Consider the following 19849-nt stretch of genomic DNA (forward strand, 5'->3'; position numbering starts at 1 on the left):
GCTACGCCTCCGCTCGATACTGTCCTACCTGCAGGAGGGTTCGCAAGCAAGAATCCCCCCTCCTTGCCTCCTCTAGCATCCCAATAAAGAACTGCATCAACCCATGTGTAAATGCCACTGATGGGACATCCATTCAAATGGCCACTTTTTACCTTGATTCTTACAAAAAAAAACAAACAAACAAAAAAGGAAGTCGTAATGAGGACACAGAACTAAACCAGCAGCCAGGAAATGGCTGACTTTAAAGGGACTGTGGGTGGTGAACATTCATAATTAAGAAGTTAACATTTCCTTTCCTGCGCTACTCGTAATGCCACAGGTTGTTCAATTTAAAAAAAAAAAAAACATTTAAAAAAAATCTCTTTTCTCCTTGAAAACGGATCGATCAGTTTCTCTTTCTGGTTCTCACCCACTAGCACATTCGGTTACACACACGAGAGGTTTGCATCGGGGTTTGGAGAACGGATTCGCTCAGTAGAGCCGAGTTTGTATGTTGCTTTGGAGCATACAATCGAGGGCAAGGTGGGAGGGAGCCCCAACTGCTCACCTGCTTAATGGGAACACTTAAGTGCACGTAGGCTGCAGATTCGCCCTCCGCTCCGTGGCTAGGGCTCTGCTGGGGAATGTCCATATTTGCTGGATGGGGTTTGGAATCAGGGCTCAGTTATAACGTCTCTGGAGATATTTAAGAGTAGGTTAGATAAATGTCTATCAGGGATGGTCTAGACAGTATTTGGTCCTGCCATGCGGGCAGGGGACTGGACTCGATGACCTCTCGAGGTCCCTTCCAGTCCTAGAATCTATGAATCTGTTTTCCTGCCCATTTGGTTATTTAAAGCCTGGGACAGCAGAGGGTCTCGGCACAGCCGGGTAGCTGGAAGCAGAAGTTTGCTAGCCTCTTTCTGAGTCACCAGCTCTTTGCTCTAACCCAGGGTTGGGAGGGCAGACTCCCCAGGGAAGGAGGGGAGCAAAGAAGAGGATCAAGGAGTCAAAAATGCCCGAGGAGCCCAGATCAATCCCTACTGCCAAAGTGCTTGTGTCGGTGCATAAAAGCAGCGGGCAGCTCCCTGAAAGACACCCACCCACCTTCCATCCATGCCTAGAGGGTTGCTGGACTCAGACAAGTTTCTCTCTTCACCCCACTCCGGGGAGTCAGCAGTGGTGTGGTGCAAAGGGATGCAGAAGGTGACACCCCGGAGGGAATGGCTGCTAAGTCCTGCTTTGGCCACTAGATGGTGCTGTTTTAACAGGACAGCACAAGGTGGGGATTATCACTGTAGGATCTTTGTGCGGAATCCTACCAAAAAATAAAGTTAAAAACAGTTTGAAAATGGTCTTGAAAAACAGAGGTTAGCATTTACCCCCTGCCCACCGGCACCCCGCAGCAAGCGGGACCAGTATGCTCAGGCGAGCGCGTGCAGAACTGAAAGCCCCGCCTGTGAGGCTCCAAGGCTGGACGTAACGGGGACACACACTTAGGAGACCTGTTATTGGCTGGGTCCTTTCCATCCCAGACAAAAACCCAACTCAACAGCAGCTGCTGAAAGTCTGCTTCCCTCTCCCATCCTTGGGGGGAAACGAGATGCCAGCGTGGCCTGGGTCTGGGGCTAGTCTAAGGAAATGATGTCCGGCCTGCAGCCCGGGAGAGCTGTGCTGTTACTCATTGTCCCGCTGTGCCCATGGCTCTCCCGCAGCGTGTTGGTGGAGACAATACTGCTGATGCGCCCGCTGGCGGGGCTGATGCTGTTGTGGGATCCTGCCATGACGGGAGCCAGGGGGTTCATGAAATGGGTAGATGTGCCTCGGTACTGGAAGAAATGGCTCAGGGCGTCCTGTTCATCCAGGGAGGTGATCACGGAAGGGCTGTAGTGCTGCCAGGCAAGGAAGAGGGCATCAATCGTCAGGCTGGGCACTCATTCAAACACCTCCCCCCTCCCAAACCCCCTTGGGTGCTTAGAGCGCTGGCGGTGCCCAGTCAGCAAGGGGAACAGACATCACTGCAAAGCAACAGATTTCACTGCTTACGCTACCAAGAGAGGGGGAGAAAGGGAAGAGTTGAGTCACAAGTGATGCTCCTGAGATTTGGGAGAACTGTACCAGTTTACCAAGACTTCACCAGAGCCAGCTGCTTCCCATGTGGTATAACCCGCCAGAAAGCTTGGGCGTTGCTGTCGCCGGCCCGCCACGGCAGGTTAGAATGGCGCATCTGAACAGAAGACACGCAGTGGTGGCGAGACAAGGCCCAGGAAGGTGAAAGGAGCCTATTGTACCAGCTCTGAAAGGAAATCGCGCTCCAAGCTCCCCTAAGTCAGAAGAAGGTATGTCTAGCTAACTCAATCACCAGCTCTGCCCTGTGTCACCTGTGAAAGGATCAAATGCCAGGCAGGCAGAGAGCAGTCCCGCGTTAATAAAAAAATATATATATATATACGCCCACTTTCTAAACTGCACTGCACATTTGTCCAGATTCACTAGCAGGTACGGGATACATTTTCAACTCAGCGCCCTACCCCCTTCCAGAGCCTGGAGCAGTGAGGCAGGGTGAAGAATACAGGTGCAAATAAGGAAAAGAAGAGTCATGTATCGAAAGCAAGAATCCAGCATTCCAAGCCACAGACAGCACAAGGACCATTCCAGGCAACAGCAATGGAACCTAAAGGCACGTGGCCATGCTTGGCCATGTGAACGTTGGCCACATCAGGCCCAGATTGCTACAGTGGAGGAGGCGGAGGATTGGCTGAGAGGAAAAGGACAGGGTTACTGGTCTACAGATTTGCCAGGGAGGAAAAGGGGGAAAAAAAAAAAAAGAAAGAAAGAGAGGGAGAGAGAGAGAGAGAGAGACACAGCGCCCCCCAACCTTACCTGATTTTCACTTTGAAGGAAGGTAAACAAATCCAGACCTAGAAAAATAAAAGGGGAAAAATAACTTAATAGTAAATACATGTATGGGGGAGGGAGCCAGTTTGTGCTAGATTTCAAGGGTCAACTAATGGGATGGGATCCAATTGCTTCTTTAGAGACTGTGTTACGTCCGATCCACCTCAATGCTGTAGGTCAGTAACGGACCATGATGGCTGCCTTTTTGGCCAACCCCGGGGAGAGAAGTGGGAACTTTCAGAGCTAAAGGCATAAGCTGCTACAGCTTGAGCTAACAAGCCAAGGCTCTGTAGCTGCAGTTGTCACAACTAGGATCCTCTCTAGACTGGCAGAGGGGCGAGCTGTGGTGCACACACTCCCGGTGGGCTACAAAGCCCTCTGTAACTGATCATGTAGCCTTGGTGTTGAAATACATCGGGGGCCAGATTCTCACGTGTACACATCTGGCAGCATTAGGGAACCTTAAAGTGGGTGTGTGTCCCATCATCACTGGGCAAAATTTACTAGCACATTTGCCAACTATCTATAGGATTCACTTTAAATAAGAATCCTTAACATCATGCACTGCTGAAGTGCAGCCATCTCGGGGGTGGAACGCAGCAGCTGTTTAACAGCGCTCAGCAACGCTACCGAGCAGCTGAGGATGGGGGAGTGCAAAGCGTGTTTACAAAAGGAAGCCACAGGTGAAATTTAGGGAGGCAATGTCCCAAAGTGGAATGGCCCAGATGCTGGTGTTGACAACACTTTTCTTGCAAAATGCACCCTAGGTCCTTAGTGTCACAAAGCTCAGGGCTAGAGCTGGGTGAAGAGGGTTTTTTTTGTTGCCAAAAAAATGTAGTTTCGGTCAACCCGAAACTGTTGCCTGGGATTGGGGAGACAGAATCATGACTCTGGAGCAGAGATTTGAGCTCAGATTGACCCCCTCCCTGGTGAACACCCCACCCACTGTGCTACACAGACTACTCTGGGGTGGGCTGCCCTCGGTCCTTTCTGTTGCAACTGTTCCACTTTGCATAAACTATTAAATATTCATTGGGCCAAAGAGAGAGCGACTCTAGGCCAGCGAGTAAGGCCTCACCCAGGAGGGAGGAGACGTGGGTTCAGATCCCTCCTGTGATTCCAGCAGAATGAAATGAGATTTTTTGTACAAACCGAAATGGACACCCATGTGCTGATGCCAGACAGCTAGGAATCAGCTAGTTTATCAAAGCTTTCTAACAGGCCATCGGCCTGTTACCGTGCAAGGGTTCCACCAGCCAAGGAGGAGGGAGTGTGCCCAGTAGGCTGTGTGGGGGACTGGAAATTAGAACACTGCTCGTCCGGTCTCTGCCACTGACTTGCTGTGTGACCTCAGGGCAAGTCACTTTCTCCCTCTCTCTGTCCCCATCTGTAAAGTTGGAATGTTAAGGTCTCCTTCAGTGGGGCACTGCGAGTGATTTCTGTGAAGCACTTGGAGAGATTCAGATGACAGGAAGTGGTTTTCTAGAGCAGTGAACTATTGCCTTGCAATCTTAGATCAGGCCTGAGGAGGTTGCAACTGAATGACACACATCTCTCCACTCTTCCAGGGTGGAGCTGGCTGCCTCCATTTCCCCTTATGGCAGCCACGGGAGCAAGACCAGGAATGGAAGTCTCTGGTCATGAAAAGCATTAGCCACTAGGCCAGCTAATGGGTAGGTCTTCTCCATCCTCTGTTACTAACAATCAGCTTTCAATTTATTCTGCCTCACTAAGGAGCTCACCTGCAGGTCTGCAGAAATCGCGCACCAGGGCTGGTACTTCAGGCTCCTGCTCCCTGGCTAAGCGAAATCTGCCATTCAACTATCTGTGCTCTGATCGGCAACGGTCATGAGGCTGCTCCAAGCCTTACAAGGCTGGGCGAAAGAGCAGCCCAAGTGCCTTTGTGGGTTAGATCATACGTAACTGATTGGGAGGCCACGGGCGCTGGTCGCTACAGCTGAGGTCTCAGTCTGGTAAACTGGTACAGTTGCCCGAATAGGTGATTTGGAAAGCGCTGCTCTCCTTACCTTGAATCTCTGATGGCACCTGGTAGGAAGGATGGTATTCAGGGATTGGGAGGCTGGAGAGATAGTCGCTGCCGATAGCTGCCATGGGAGGACTTCGAAGCACCGAGGATGGCTGGTGATCAACATTTAACACCCTGAAATGGAACAGAAACCCAATAAGGCAGAGCAAAGCGACCACAACTCCGGGTGTGAAACACACCAGCAGCCTGCCCTTTAAGTCAGGGCCAGTGAAGCACCAGGAAGAAACCCCAAGAGACAATACTGGACACCAAGCAGCAGGCCCCACCCCATCATGGGAAATGAGACTGATGCAGCGTCACCAACTGTCCTGAACGCCCAGCCCCGTTAGGCCTCAGCTTCAGGTGTCAGAGCTTATCAGTGACTAGCTGCACTCTTGTGGGGTGCCTCCATCCTGGTCACGGCATGTTCCCAGAACCATTATCGGCTGTCCTACCCATGCCCTCAGCTTGTGCATCGAGGGGAGCCAGTGTCATGCAGTGGGCAGAGCACTGGACTGGGACTCAGGAGACCAGGGTTCTATACCTGGCTCTGTCACTGGCCTGCTGGGTGACCTTGGGCAAATCACTTCCCCAATCTGTGCTTCTGTTTCCCAATCTGTAAAATGGGGATAATGCCACTGATCTCTAGTGGAAAGCATATTCTGAAGTCTACGGATGGAAAGCGCTATATAAAAGCCAAATATTACTAGCAAGAGAAAGAACACGAGGTCACCTGTTTAAAGATACACGGCTAAAATAAAAATCACTTACAAAAAAATCTGACTTGGATCTAAGGTACTTCTATAGCCTCCATTACGGCAGTACCTGAGCGCCTCACAACCTTTAGTGTTTATCCTTCCAACTCCCCTGTGAGATAGGGAAATGTTATTTATCCCCATTGTACAGAGGAGGATCCCACCACCCTGCTCTTATCCATCGCTTGTTATCAGTAGATCTCATAGAAGGTCAGTATCATTCTTCCTGTTTTAATGATGGAGAAACTGAGGACCAGATCTGCAAAGGATCTTCCACTGATTTCAATACCTTTGTGGATCTGGGCCGGATAGACTACAGGTACGTCTCCACTGCAAAAATCATCACCACCACCACAGCTGCAAGTCTTAGAGCCTGGGTCAACTGACTCAGACTTGCAGGGTTCGTGCTATCAGGTCAAATACAGCAGTGTAGATGTTCCTGCTCAGGTGGGGCCCAGGCTCTGTCACCCAGCAAGAGGGGGGGCAGGTTTCAGAGCCCGGGCTCCAGCCCAAGTGGGATCGGCTACACTCCTACTTGTAGCCCCACAGCACCATCCACAGTCAGTTGATCCGAGCTCAGAGACTTACTGCTGTGGGAAATTTTTTTTTTTTTTTATACCAGTGTAGACATGCTTTAAGTGACAGGCACAAGGGCCCCTTCATCATACAGGGACTGATCCTGCTGCTGCTGAAGAAGCAATATAAGCCACAATCCCATCAGACAGTGTTTCTCAAAGTGTGAGGCATGCTCCCCTCCCAGGGGCACACAGGACTGACCAAGGAGGGGCACAACACCCGTGCCACGGAGACAGGACAGTGCCCAAATCAATCTCTCTCTCAAATGGTTTCTGACATTTGGAAACCAGACAAGGGAAAAGCACGGTCTGTCCTGCTCTACACAGAAATTGTATGCACAAAAGTTGATACAAAACTCCTGCGTGTTTGTCCATTAGTCAAGCCAGCAAATAAACCACCGAAGTCGTCGTGCCCGTGCTACATATTCCAGGCCTCTGAAAGTCAGTACAATTCCCCAAACATTCTGCTATACCTGAGTGAGCACCAGTTCAACATGAAGCGATCGTGAAACTCAAATACAATGAGGGCTACACCGAGTTAGTGAGACGTCACACTTTGGGAATTAAAAAAAGGAGTGACATAAATGAAAACAGTATCTAAGAAAGTGACACACGTTATCGATCCCCATGCTTCAGGGAACGCTCTGATCATGGCCCAGGGTCAAGCGGAGATGTGCCTCCCATCCCCTTATACTATGGTATCAATACAACTGGCAATGTGTATTACAGCGAGGGTGGAGAGTTTGCTTTCCCTAAGCATCCTTTATAGACTTCCAGAGACAGGACACAGGACTACCGAGACCACTGGCCTGGTCCAATACATTTTCTATGACTGGGACAAGCTGCTTCTCCTTGTTACTGTGACGTCTGCAGCATACAGGAAAGAGAGCAAAGAGGAAAACCCAGAAAGGGTTTATAAGACATGTCCTACCCCTTGGGCCCTACTGCTGACGGGATGGCCACAGTGGAGACAGGACACTGTTTCTTGATAGGAGGCTCCTCTTCATCTGATGAGCTGTCCAGCGTGAGGTCGATGACCTCCACTTGCTTTTTGCTCTCCAAGGAGTGCTTTCCATCGGAGCCCACGGCGTAAAGGGAGCTGGCTGCAGAGAGAGGGGAAGCAAGACGCTGCAGTTGGCCAAGGTAGCTGAAGGCAAATCATTGCCCCACAAAGCAGCTTCCATCCGAGGATCTCAAACAACATTAAGCCTCATAGTAAAAGTGTCATCCCTTTTTATAAACAGAGTATTAACACTGGCGTCCTCGCTAAATTTCAGCTCTAGTACTTGCTTTCAGCCTACCTAGAATTACCCTCTGCAGTTTCAACTGGACATGGGATTCTTCTTCCTTTCCCATCGTAAGCGGTTATGTAGCACTGCTGTGCCTTGTTAAACACCTGCCGTGTTTCTTGGCTGCACTTCAGTGGTGCAGCGACCCGCATATACAGATCGTATTTCAAGTATCTGAAATGCTTTGGACCCTTCCAGAGAAAGGTGCTATGGAAAAGCAAGACATTTTTAAAGAGATGGTGCCCGTAGCTCCCGTACCCTCAATCCCATTGTACGTAGATGTCGGGCACACCTCCTGGTTTTCTTTCTTGGGCTTCATGGGACACCAGGAGCCATCTTCCATGAACTGGATCTCATCACAGTCCGTGCACGAGTTGAGGATTTCCATGAACAACCTGTCACACAAATGAGCAAGAGCATAAGCTGAAAAAAGCCGTCCATGAAAAGATCCGCACCTCTGAGGGAGCCTGCCTGGCCCTGAACGCTTGGGTGTTGATGGTACAGATATGAGGGGGGCTCATGGTACAGACTTGATGGGCTCAGGGGACTGGTAAATGAAATATAGAGAATTACATTTCCAAGTCCAGCTCAGGCCAGTACTGACCAGGAGTCAGGCTGGTCTATGTGGAATGAGTGGGAGCGTTAGACTAAAGTTGTTCAAGGCAGGGACTGTCTGTACATACCAACATTAAGGGATTAGCCTAAAAAGAGTTTCCAGGCTGGTCTTGGACCCAGAAACCTACTCGGCTTACCCATCAATGATCAGGCTGTCATAGGGGGCTTTCTTATCACACACAGGGCAGGTCCATGTAGGTTTCTTCTCGTTCATCTGAAGGTAGAGCGCCGCGTCAAAGCACTGGAGGTGGGTGCAGGTAATGGCTCGGCAGGGCACTATTAGCCTCATCTTACCCAGCTGGAAGACAGAGAAAGGAGAAATTAACACGGTTTGATACAAAGTGCTTCCACGGGGCACCAGGAGAAACCAACAAGTCCCATTTTTTCCTATTCTGGTTCTTTCACTGAACGTGCCCAGGAGGGGTAGCATCAACTAAGGCTTCACCATGGATGGGAAAGCTGAACCTCCTTGGATCTCCCTCCCCACACATACATCCTAACTGGTGAAGGTGGAAAACTTTACACAGCCTTAGTCAGTATCACCCAGTTTAGGCTACGCCCAGAAAATACTATATACGTATGGGTGTATACGCTGAAAAGTTTGGATCAGCATTTCCAGCCAATTTTTACACATGGGGAAAAGGGGTTGGTTTAATAAAAAGACTCCCAAGGAGGAGAACCTTTTATAAAACCGCAACAGCATTAGTTTTGCTGTTCCCGCATGACACTTTTAAGCAAACACCAAGTGGATGTTGAAGCACAGAGAACTCCTATAGAACCCACCGGACACATGAGAGAAACCCGTAAGCTCGTTGTCGCTATCTCGCTGTCGGGATCAGCTGTTAATTTTTCTTTGACTGAAAGGAAAAAAGTTTCTCAGGTCTATTAAAAGCGTTAGTGATATTTTTAAGATTATATATCTTATAGTATGAAGTTAGCTATCTAGGAAGTGTTTCTGGTAGCAAACACATCATTTCTATTGTATTAGACCCTAGAGGCCCCAATCAGGGCTCCCTTGGGCATATAACAAAAGATCTTACAACCTACCTTGAAGAAGAAACAACCGGCAGAAACGACAGACAAAGGGAACACGCTACCGCCAGCTGCCTAATCATTGTTAAGTGTTGGACAGACATTACAGCACAGAGGGGTTTTAAGGAGAGCTTGAAAGGAGGAGGGCAGCCTTGTGAATTTTTACGTGGAGCTCGTCCCGTGATGTTACCAGCAGCCACGCAGTATAACCCCCTTCCCTCCACTCAACTCCGGTATCTTTGTTTTCGACGGCAGTTCATGCTTTTCATAAAAATGTGTAACCTTATGCGTATGTGTGTTTGCAAGAGGGCGTATGGGAATTGGGGCTTGCCTAGTTTGCTGTAGTAGGATTCAGACCTATTCAGCTAGAGATCGTGTAACAAACGGTTAAAAAACGTAAAGGAGCAGCTACTCACTCAGGGCCCGGGAGTGGTCTGGGTTCCGAATGCCCTTGGCTCTTAGCTTCTGTAGCAGTGTGACTGAAGTCAGCTGTTTCACCAGGTAAACTGACAGAGAGTAGTTCTATTGACAGAAAGACTGACGTTAGGCCTTCTAGCCTGCAAAGCAAACTGCTGGGGAAGAGGGCTTGTCTCTGTTTGCAAAGCCTGGAGTAACTGTACAGTGCTGTAAAAAGGGATTTTTAACAACTACTAGTGACACTTTGTACCTGTATAACACGTTCCTGAATGTCTGTAGAGGCCCACACAAATATAGGCCCTTTCCACAAAAAATTCTTGTGCGCTACCATGCTAGCCCTGCAGGGGGAGGCCTGGCACCTTTTCAGGTGTTTCACCTCAGGTCTCTGGGGTCCCTTGGCAGGGGTCTACTGGGACCAGCTGTCCCTCCCCGACCCCCTTTGGAGTTATTGAAATCCAACTTTTGGGGAGCTGCCACAAGGGGACCCATGCTTTAGGCCACTCCCCTTTGGTCGCTGGGTCTACAAATTGATCTGCCAACTGGCCCACACTACGTGAATTCTAAGTGTCCAATCCGCTAACCACACACAAGCTCCAGGGGACACATTTCACACAATTGCTCTAAACTCCTCATACAAAGATTCCAGAGTGGGGACTCTGGCCCCTTTACCCCACTGTGGGAACAATTGGCTATCAAGGTGCCAACCTCCATGTACATCACCCCCTTGTTCTTTTACACACCCCGAAACCTTTTCTCGTAGGCCTCGGGTGTTGGGGACTTCAACAGCAGAGTCAAGGGAAGGGGTAGGGACGGTTTTGTGGCCTGCAGCATGCAGGGGGTCAGACCAGATGATCATAATGGTCCCTTCTGACCTTAAAGTCTATGAGTCTATGAGTTAAGTCAAACACATGCAATAAGGCTCTCTTGAACGGTTCATAGTTCCCAGCGTCAGCCCAGTCCACTTGGCTATATGCCTCAGTGGTTTGGGGACCCAGGAAGGGAGTGACACTATGCAGCCAGTGTGCAGGGGGAATTTGGTTCAACTCACAAACTTTCTCAAAGGTGGGGAGGTAGACGTCTCTTCCCCCCACCACTTCCTGGAATGGGACCAATAATTTAGCACCTATGCCCCCTGCAGGGCGGGCATCCTACAGTCTCTCCCCACTTACTGTTCCTTTTTGTCTTTCATTCAACTGCTTTTCCACATCCTGTTTCACAATCCTCTAGTAACTGGACCTCGATCTCCAGCCTCAGTTCCTCCATCCGGAGCCTTTCTGCGTCCAGCCCTAGCTTCTGCCACTCCAACTCCAGAGCTGGGGAACTGAGCCCTGCAGATGTCCAGCTGCTGCTGGAGAAGCTGTGACTACCGCCTCTGCCATCCTCAGACTCCCGCCTAGGTCTGGACCTCTGCTCCTGGCCTCCTCACCTTGCCCAGCCCCTCAATCAGCTGTGCCTGGTTTAACTGCCCAGTGCTTACCTCTCTCTCCCTGCACTGCTCTGTGATCTTCTTCTTAGGGAGGTGGTTATACACTATTTTCTGCTGTTTTCTTTGACTAACTTTGTTTTTACTGCTGCACGTCACTTATTGCAAAATACTCCTGTTGGCATTCAGAATCTGCCCTTCTCCCACCAGCTGTCATGGATCAAGTGTCTGGCCTACGCCCCAGCCTGTAACCAGTCTCTTGTGTGTGACCCCTTTAGTGTGCTGGACCCCCAGGATCCATAATTCTACAGGGGCAGGCCTGTGGCTTCCATGACTCCAAAACTGGGCCTTTGGGTGCCAGCACTCCCTGTGTCTCTCTGGGGCTCCCTGCAGCCAGTCCAGCCAAGCCAGACTCCTGTGGGAGACTTGCGCGACCCCTTCAGGGTGCCATGCTCTCAAGAAGTTATTGCAGTGACATCAGGGAGCCTTTTCAAAACAAGGTAACAGTTTATTAGTCACCTGGCCTACAGAATCGGAAAGTCCTGAGGTTAGCAGAGAAGCAAAAGTTCAGACTGGCCAATGCCAGGACTTCACCCAGTCAAGCTCCTGTAGAATCCATCCTGACTCTCTCTCTCAGACCTGGTCGACACTTAAAAATTAGATCAACCTTGCTGAACCTTTTAGTGAAGTCCCAGGTCAGAACCCTAACTCTGCTCTTACCCCAGACACCTGACACCTTTCCACTTTGTTCCCCAGCCTGGGATCTTTGCTCTGCTTCCCTGCAGAGAGGTAGAGGGAAATCTTCTTCTCGGCTGTTGTTTACAAGGTGTGACTGTCCTGGCCATTGGGGTTTGCAATGTCTCTAAGGATCCTTTGTTCACAGGTGTAGACTTTATTCAGTTGGTCAAGGACACTGGTCTCCAGCCAGGCTGCTGCATGAGTCAAACACCTCATCCCCTCCCTTTACACTCAGTGTATAGCAATGCAAAGACCAGAGGGAAACTGAGGCATGCACAGGGATAATACATATACTACCAAAATTCCCACATTTATCATAGTGCCAACTACTACCCTCTATTGGATGTAATCAGAATGGCTGATCTGTGTGTCATAAGCCTTCTGCTGCTAATAGCTAATGGAGAGTCTCTCTTAGCTCAAGTAGTAGGAGTCCATGCTTTCAGAGCAGGAGGCCCAGCGCTCTCTCCCTGCAGTCACCATGCAGTTCTGAGTTGCTACGGTGTGCAGCACAAGGCCAATTATGAAGACTTAGGAGGCCACAGGTTCTACTTGTCCAGGAGAAATCCTTTGCCTTAAAAAGGCTCAGCGCCTGCCGTGCTTCACGTCACTTACCCTGCCGAACTCGGAGGACCAATTCACGACGATCGTATTGGGAACAGTTGCCGAAAGCCGCACCAAAGGAGTGATATTGATGGGACGGCTCGGTCGTTTTGGCTCCACACCGTTTTTAGTGGGCGGTAGATAGCCCTGCAAAGGCAAGGAAGCTATTTGAGATCAACCAAGTTTCCTTATAGGGTCAATGCCCTGTATGACACATTGCAAACCCTACTCTTTTATAGCTGGTTTTATCCTGAGGTCCCCCTCCCCAACTGTGCAACACCTGAACAATCAGAACCCTGGAGGCAAACCAATGGAATTTTAACCACAGCCAATACAACATGAAATTGGAGCCAGTTTCATAGTCTACGATCCGTTTCAATTTCACAATGGACTCCAAGCCCTCCTCCAATACTGACGGGCACAAAGTGTTTTCTTTTAAGCAAACAGTTCTGGCTGCAGCTTTCTTGCAGGCTTTCTGCAAGGTTATTTAGTTTGGACACAAAAGAGGTGTTTCTTGTCTCGGCAGAGGAAGCTGAAGGTTGCACAGGTGACTGTAAAGGCAGCATTTCATTCCTTTCAAATGCTTGGTTTTGAAACCGAAATAATCTTTTAACAGAGCTTTTTGTCTGTAATTTCCTAGCTTTTGGTTTTTTTGTTTTGTTTTTTTTTAAGAGGAAAAATAAAACCAAACTCCCCTATTCTACGCCATCAAGAGGGCTTTGAACCCTGGACCTTCAGCACTGCAGCGGGGGGAATCTGGCAACTTCCAGGCCAAAGGAGTTTTCCAAGCCCAGAATAATAAGGGTACTAAAATAAAACTTTATAAGGACTCAACCTTAATTACGAAGAGGCCACTTCCAAGCCATAATATTAATGGAGGTCAACAAACTGGGATATTAAGGTGGTGACAGACTAACCTCAGAAAGGCTCGGTTCAGAGGAACAGCCAAAGTTTTCATGGGACAAACCTGAAACTCCTTAACGGAGCCTGATTTTCAGAAAGCGAGTGGTTCTGGGCTTTCTGAAAATCAGACCCATTTAAGGCATCTAAAGATGGGAGCTTAAACAACAAACCACCCTCCCCCTCTGAAAATCCTGGCCCCAGTGCTTATCATCCCCACTTGGACCTACTGAACTGGGCCAGAAATCTCATAAGCAGTTCAGGTTCTCAAGTGAGAATTCTGTTAATTCTCATTTTGGGTCCAGTTGAATTACTGCAAGATCAGCTTCTCTTACGCTATTCTGTCACTTCTGCCTTCACAGTACAAGTTATAACCAAGTAGCTTAGGGTACGTCTTCACTTACCGGAGGGTCCGGCGGCAGGCAATCGATGTTCTGGGATCGATTGATTGCGTCTGGTTAAGACGCAATAAATCGATCCCGGAAGTGCTCGCCGTCGACGCCGGTACTCCAGCTCGGTGAGAGGAGTACGCGGCATCGACGGGGGAGCCTCCCTGCCGCGTCTGGACTCGCGGTAAGTTCGGACTAAGGTACTTCGAATTCAGCTACGTTATTAACGTAGCTGAATTTGCATACCTTAGTCCGAAGTGGGGGCTTAGTGGGGACCAGGCCTTAGTGTTCAATTAGAGGAACAGGCAAGTTTGGGTAAGTTATTCCTTCTAAACCAGTTCACCAGCATGTAACAAGATCAGTATGACATCCTAATGGCACCATTCAGTTCTTAGAGCCAACTTTGAATCTCTGATATATATGCATAGCTCCCACAAAGCTTTGCGGGAGTTGCGATTGCATACATGAGGGCAGAATTTGCCCCCCCATAAGCAAGGAATGAGATTTACTCACAGGCAGAGGGCAGAGTTTTCCATTGACCTTGACAAATAAATTAGGAGGGAAATAATCTTCTTGGGGACAGCTGGTTTCACACAAGCAAAACCTAAGAAGCAGGAGGGAGAAACTGGCAAATGAGTGGTGATACTCACACAAAATGGCAGCTAAAACTTTTCTTTAGAGAGAGAACATTTTTCAAGCCAAACATATCAATGTCTGGAATTCATGTGAGTACACAAAAATGTCACACATACAACAAATATATTCTACACACTCCACACAGAAAATCTATTGCTTCCAAATGCAAGTTCCATAGATGACAGCAACTAAAACCAATTACTAGTGTGCACCATGCATGTCCTAGGTGGGGGCGATCAGTGATCTGGTCTGAAAAAACGAAACTCCCCAGAACCTAAAGTTTAAAGTCAAGGCATGGTGTCTTACGCCTGTCAGCCTTCCATGGCAGATAAACTGAGCTCCATTCAGTTTCCCATGTGGGGGGGATATTTTGAATGATGCCCTGTCTGCGACTTTAGTAAGAGTGAAAGTTGAATTTGCCTTGTTCTCACAGTTAAAATTCCCACACAACCAGCGGTTAAGAAGCATGCTTGGTGCCATATGGTTGCTGCCCTCCATCCCAGAGAGGAGCGCTCTTCAATGATGCAGCATCTATAAATTATCCGGCGCTTCCAGGGGAAAGGAGCTACAGAATTTTTAAAAAAGAACAGGAGTACCTGTGGCACCTTAGAGACTAACAAATTTATTAGAGCATAAGCTTTGCTGATGGCGACTAACACAGCTGCGACTCTGAAACAGAATTTAAAGTCATTTAAAAATAATTTACAACCCTCTGAGGAACTAAAATGGAATTACATCTATCTGAATGTAAATCTTGAAGCAGGAGGAGAGATTAATTATTACATAGGGTGTGTCTACACTTAAACCACTGCAATTGCGTCACTGTAGTGCTGCAGTGTAGACACTACCTATGCCAATGGGAGGGGTTCTCCTATCAATGTGGGTAATCCACCTTCCAGAGAGGAGGTAGCTAGACTGACGAAGAATTCTTCCATCGACCTAGCAATGTCTACATGGAGGTTACGTCGGCATAATCATAGAATATCAGGGTTGGAAGGGACCTCAGGAGGTCATCTAGTCCAACCCTCTGCTCTCAGGGGTGTGTATTTTTCAAACCCCCAAGAGACATAGCTATGCTGATGTAAATTCCCAGTGTAGGCCAGCCCTTATATTTTTTCAATGCTCATCTACCACCACTTAATATCTTACAATTGCCTTCAACAGGCATAAAGATGTCAGCAAGAGAAACCCAGAATGGGATCGCATTCAAATTCTAATCCCATTTAATCAGACGATCGTGCATTTTATTTGGTTTCAAATTAAGCTGCACTGCCAAAGAGAGACCACACCCCACATTGAAACCAGAGACTTGCCACACAGTCTTGAGTCAAATATGACACTGGTCTGCTTTTTGTTAGGACAAGCCCTGGCGTCACACTGATACAGATCCTTGGCACTAGCATGTCAGAATCTGTGCCGGTTGTTTTCTAACCTATCCCACTGCAGTCCAGACAAAGAGAAGGATAAAATAGGGGTTAGACTTCTCTCTCTTGTACTGAAGCATGGGAAGTTTTCAAGGTGAGGCACGTCTGAGAAAGTTGGGCCCAGATGGGGCTCCTATGATACAATTCTCATTCCTAACTCCAACATTAAAGTTTGCCAACTAAAGGCAACAGTTCTCTCTATAGCAAAAGAGAAGCATTCAAACACCACAGAGGTTGTACAAAGGCTTCTTTCGACACTAATGGAAGATATTGTACCCCTAAAAAATATGAAGGGGGTGCTGGTTGAGACTGGTAGGCCAAAATAAATAAATAATCCTGCTCCGGTGAGTTAAATACAGGTGAGGTTTCTACCCACCAACATACAATGCTTGTCTCAGTCACACAGGTGAAATTTACAAGAGTCTTTCTCCTTAACTCATTTCAGACAGCAAGAGGCCAGTATGTTTCACAGTACTGTTTATGTACAAGAATGGAGCAAACAGAGCAGGAAAAAGGAGGTTAGAGAGCCTCTAATCGGAGGGACATCGCTCACTAGCTTGTTAATGCAGGGTCAACACCCCATAGCTGGCTGCCACAATTTCCAAAGTATAGCTCGTGAAGCACTTTGGGATATTTAAAATAACAGGCACTTTACAAAAATGCAAGATAGTTTAGAAACAGCATGGAGGAGTTGTGAACAGAATATTGCAAGTTTTAAGGTAAGCTACGTGTTTTGCTTCCTGCTGCACTTTTAATAGCGACCCTTTAAAAAGAAAAAATCCTTTTAAAAAGTGTTTCAAAAAGGAAAGATGAAAAAGGAGCAGATAGGTCTATAGAAACATAAAAGCTGGTTAAAAAGAGCAGGATTGGATCGTCATCAGGCAGAACTCCCATGGCAGTCCATGACGATTTTGCCAGCCGGCTGCAGCGTGGAACATTAAGGAGGAAAAGCAGAGAGAGCATGCACTCAGTCTCCTGGATTCTCACGATGACTCTGCCTGGTTTAGTGTCTGACCCTGGCTGCCTCTTCTCAGAACAAGCCATGCTGATCTAAAGATCTTCATCTCAACACCTAAAGTTTCAGAATTCGACGAGCTTTTAGATATGCAAATCCAAATCACTGCATGCTAAGGCCTGATTCCCCAAAATTATGATGTTACAGCCAAAACAGCAGCTCAAAGAAAAGGGTTTTGGTCATTCACTTTTCAGATCAAGAGGACATACAAATGTTCTACCTCTTACCTTAATTGTACCTGTACAGTGTAGTCACATTTGGCACCTGGTAAGATATCTCTGCAACAGAAAAAGATCTCTTAAATGGCTGGCATTTGCTTACTAGGCACAATGGTAGTTACATCATTATAAATATCTCATTAACCATGATATAATAATATATCTTTTAGTACTAATAAAACAAGCGCCCATGAGTTGTAAAAGCTACTTTCTGCTTTTGGTCACTCTGTTCTCGCTAGCAGCCAAAATCCCCAAACAGGGGCATACAGCAAAATATTGCTGAATGGAAGAGAGGGAACAGACACACGGTGGAGAAAGAAGAGGAAGTAAATAAATCAGAAGAGACTTATTTGATCATCCAATCCACTCCCCTGCTAGTGCATAGCTGTTTCATGTGCTAAAAGGGATCAAGCAAGCCAGCTAGAGTACCGGCAATGCAAACATGATCCGGAGGCCAGTTTTATATGTTTTTATCCGGTTGCTACATTGACTCTGATATGTACACAAAGTCAATCCCATTCTACAGACTTGGAGTCCGCTCTTCAGGATAGCACCACTGAGGTCAAGGCAGCGACGCCATTTACACCAGCCGAGGATCTGGCCCAGGTATTTTATTCCCAGTTATTGCAGTGAAAGCGCTCAGGGGCACAAGCTCCCTTTCCCACGTCACCTGACTTCCTTGTCTTTGTTAGTCTCAGCCACCAAACCTCTTGCCAAATTTTTCCTTCCCTCTCCCCTCGTCTGACCCGGCAGTACTATTAGAGGCCAAGTGAAAAGCCTGCATAAAAGCCATATGCAGCGCACATAGGGCAGACAGGCCCTGAACAGCCAGCCATTTGCTTACCTAGAAGTGAGAATCTGTTGAACTTGCTGAGGTGTTAGCGCAAAGGTGAAGTGCGCCTCTTCAAACCGCTGGCTGTTGGTAGATGCTGCAGGAGAACAAAAGAAGGAGGAGGTAAACATTATCTTGAACGCCAGGCTGAGCTCTCTCTGCTCCTGGAAGGATGGTTGGTCGTCAGCAAGGTGTTCTTAAGAAAAACCAACTGATCTACGATTATGTAAGAACACATCGCATGCCGTATAAATACAGAGCAGTCCTTAGTCATAACTCCCATGGACTTCAATGGTAGTTGTGCACAAACAAGGATTGTAGTCCACACCTCCCCAGTTATTCTTAATTCTGTGCACTTCTAACATGCCTTCCAGTCAGGGGCTCTCCAAGAACATCACAAACACCAAGCAACATCGCCCGTGCAAGGTAGCACAGTACTGTCACCTGCATTTTACAGATGAGGAAACGGAGGCACAGAGAGGCAAAGCAGCTTACCCAGAGTCAGTCAGTCGATGGCAGAATCCGGGAGCCCTCGCCTCCCAATTCCCTGATCTAATATTTTCACCACATAACTTCCTGACTAAGCAGTAATGACCAAGGTCCATGGCACTTCCTGGGAGTTAGTGATCAGGTTGGAGGAGTCTGTGGGCCAAGACGCAGCGAGGCAATCCCAGAGGTCATTAACTACTCTGGAAATTATAGTCATTATTGTAATTATAGTAGGAGCTATAGACCTTTTCCTTATCTTCCCCAGACAAAGGCACAGACAAGGTCCTAAATTTAACATACAAAAACAGCTGTGCATTTACCTAAAATACAAAACACAAGGAGAAACATACGTAAGGGGTGAATCAAGTACTTTAAGCAGCAGTTATCGACATGGAGGCAAATTTCACGGATAAGCATGGTCCTCCTGAGAATTAAACTCTACTGACTTCAAGGGGAAACATCACTTCTAATCTACGCAGGTATTTTCATTTAATCTATCCTAGTGAGGAATTTGCCTTTAAAAAAAAGTTGCCTTCAATGTAGCAGACCACCAGTAATGCAAACTTTGTGCTTCTAAAATAAACCAGGAGCAGAACATAAGCTCAGGAAACCTACAAGACAGCAGATCTTGTAGGCATTTCAAACACAAAGCACTCTGCTGCACTCGCTCTAGGTTCATCCCACAATGGAGTCATCCCAGATATACAGCATCCCTCTGGATCAGGACAAATCAATGCCACGTACATCTACCATGCACTGCTTTTGCTTGTGTGGGGAAGCTGGACTGTTTGTTTATTCCAACCAAGAGGTGGTTTCACTGGCACGGTATCAGACAGATTTGTAAAGAGCGCTGGTATCACATTTAGGAGGAGAGGCATTACATAAATTCAGGATAGTTATGTCAAATCTGCCGTACTGAATAGTGGCAGATGTTAGTACTTACTGCAACACGCACCAAAAAAGGACTGTGACCACGTTCCTAGGCACACCACCACCCTCATCCCTGGCTCCCCAAGAACACAGTTAATCCCACTCTATATTCTGCAAGAGAGGATTCCACAGTAGGGCTAGGAGCTTGCTTCTCCAATTTCCTGAAGTTCAAGAATGTGAAGAATGTGAGGTCTGAAATACAGAAACTTTCCTCTGCAGATGACCTGCCAGAACTTGTGCCAGCTGCCAAAAACAGGCTAACTGCCTTGGCAGCACAAACTCGAGGTCTTTGGAGAGGTTTTTGACCTTGTCTTAACGCTTTCTATCCTAGCCTTCCACTCCTCAGTCCTGGAGCAAGATCAAGGCCCTGCTCCTGCTGAAGTCTGGCAAAACCGCTAAACTTGGTGATAGCAGGACCTAGGCCAAGGTCCACGAATTTCACCACTGTCTGTCTCCCTATCACTCCTTTTCTATCCAATACAACTGCTCAGTTCAGAGCCATCCTATAACACAGAGGTGCTCAAACTTTGTTACGCAAAGCAGCTTTCCAGGCCCACTGGGCCACACAATTTGCAGACATTTGTTATCACAAAAAAGAGTCACAATCGGCACCCTTGGTGGCAACCTCCACACACGGAAAGAGGAATGAATGAACTAGGAGCCCTTCTG

General features: G+C 47.8%; 1 protein-coding gene across 7 annotated transcripts in view; it reads right to left on the reverse strand.

The window, feature by feature from the left end:
• Nucleotides 1-297: 297 nt before the first annotated feature.
• The window catches only part of PIAS3 (protein inhibitor of activated STAT 3), a 36387-nt gene continuing 16835 nt past the window's right edge, over nucleotides 298-19849 (reverse strand). For 5 of the 7 annotated variants that reach the window (XM_034756338.1, XM_034756333.1, XM_034756334.1 and 2 more), the window contains 12 exons: nucleotides 17774-17858; nucleotides 16939-16989; nucleotides 14150-14240; nucleotides 12360-12494; nucleotides 9586-9691; nucleotides 8921-8994; nucleotides 8275-8435; nucleotides 7781-7917; nucleotides 7165-7336; nucleotides 4905-5038; nucleotides 2863-2900; nucleotides 298-1871 (listed from right to left, as the gene is read on the reverse strand). In XM_034756338.1, coding sequence (XP_034612229.1) covers nucleotides 1608-1871; nucleotides 2863-2900; nucleotides 4905-5038; nucleotides 7165-7336; nucleotides 7781-7917; nucleotides 8275-8435; nucleotides 8921-8994; nucleotides 9586-9691; nucleotides 12360-12494; nucleotides 14150-14240; nucleotides 16939-16989; nucleotides 17774-17858 — 1448 coding nt within the window. In that variant the 3' untranslated portion in view covers nucleotides 298-1607. Of the gene's footprint in view, nucleotides 1872-2862; nucleotides 2901-4904; nucleotides 5039-7164; nucleotides 7337-7465; nucleotides 7730-7780; nucleotides 7918-8274; nucleotides 8436-8920; nucleotides 8995-9585; nucleotides 9692-12359; nucleotides 12495-14149; nucleotides 14241-16938; nucleotides 16990-17773; nucleotides 17859-19849 lie in introns of those variants that run through there. The other 2 variants (XM_034756339.1, XM_034756340.1) reach the window with 2 other exon arrangements.

Source organism: Trachemys scripta, chromosome 24 (genome assembly GCF_013100865.1).
Source record: "Trachemys scripta elegans isolate TJP31775 chromosome 24, CAS_Tse_1.0, whole genome shotgun sequence".
Taxonomy (NCBI): domain Eukaryota; kingdom Metazoa; phylum Chordata; order Testudines; family Emydidae; genus Trachemys; species Trachemys scripta.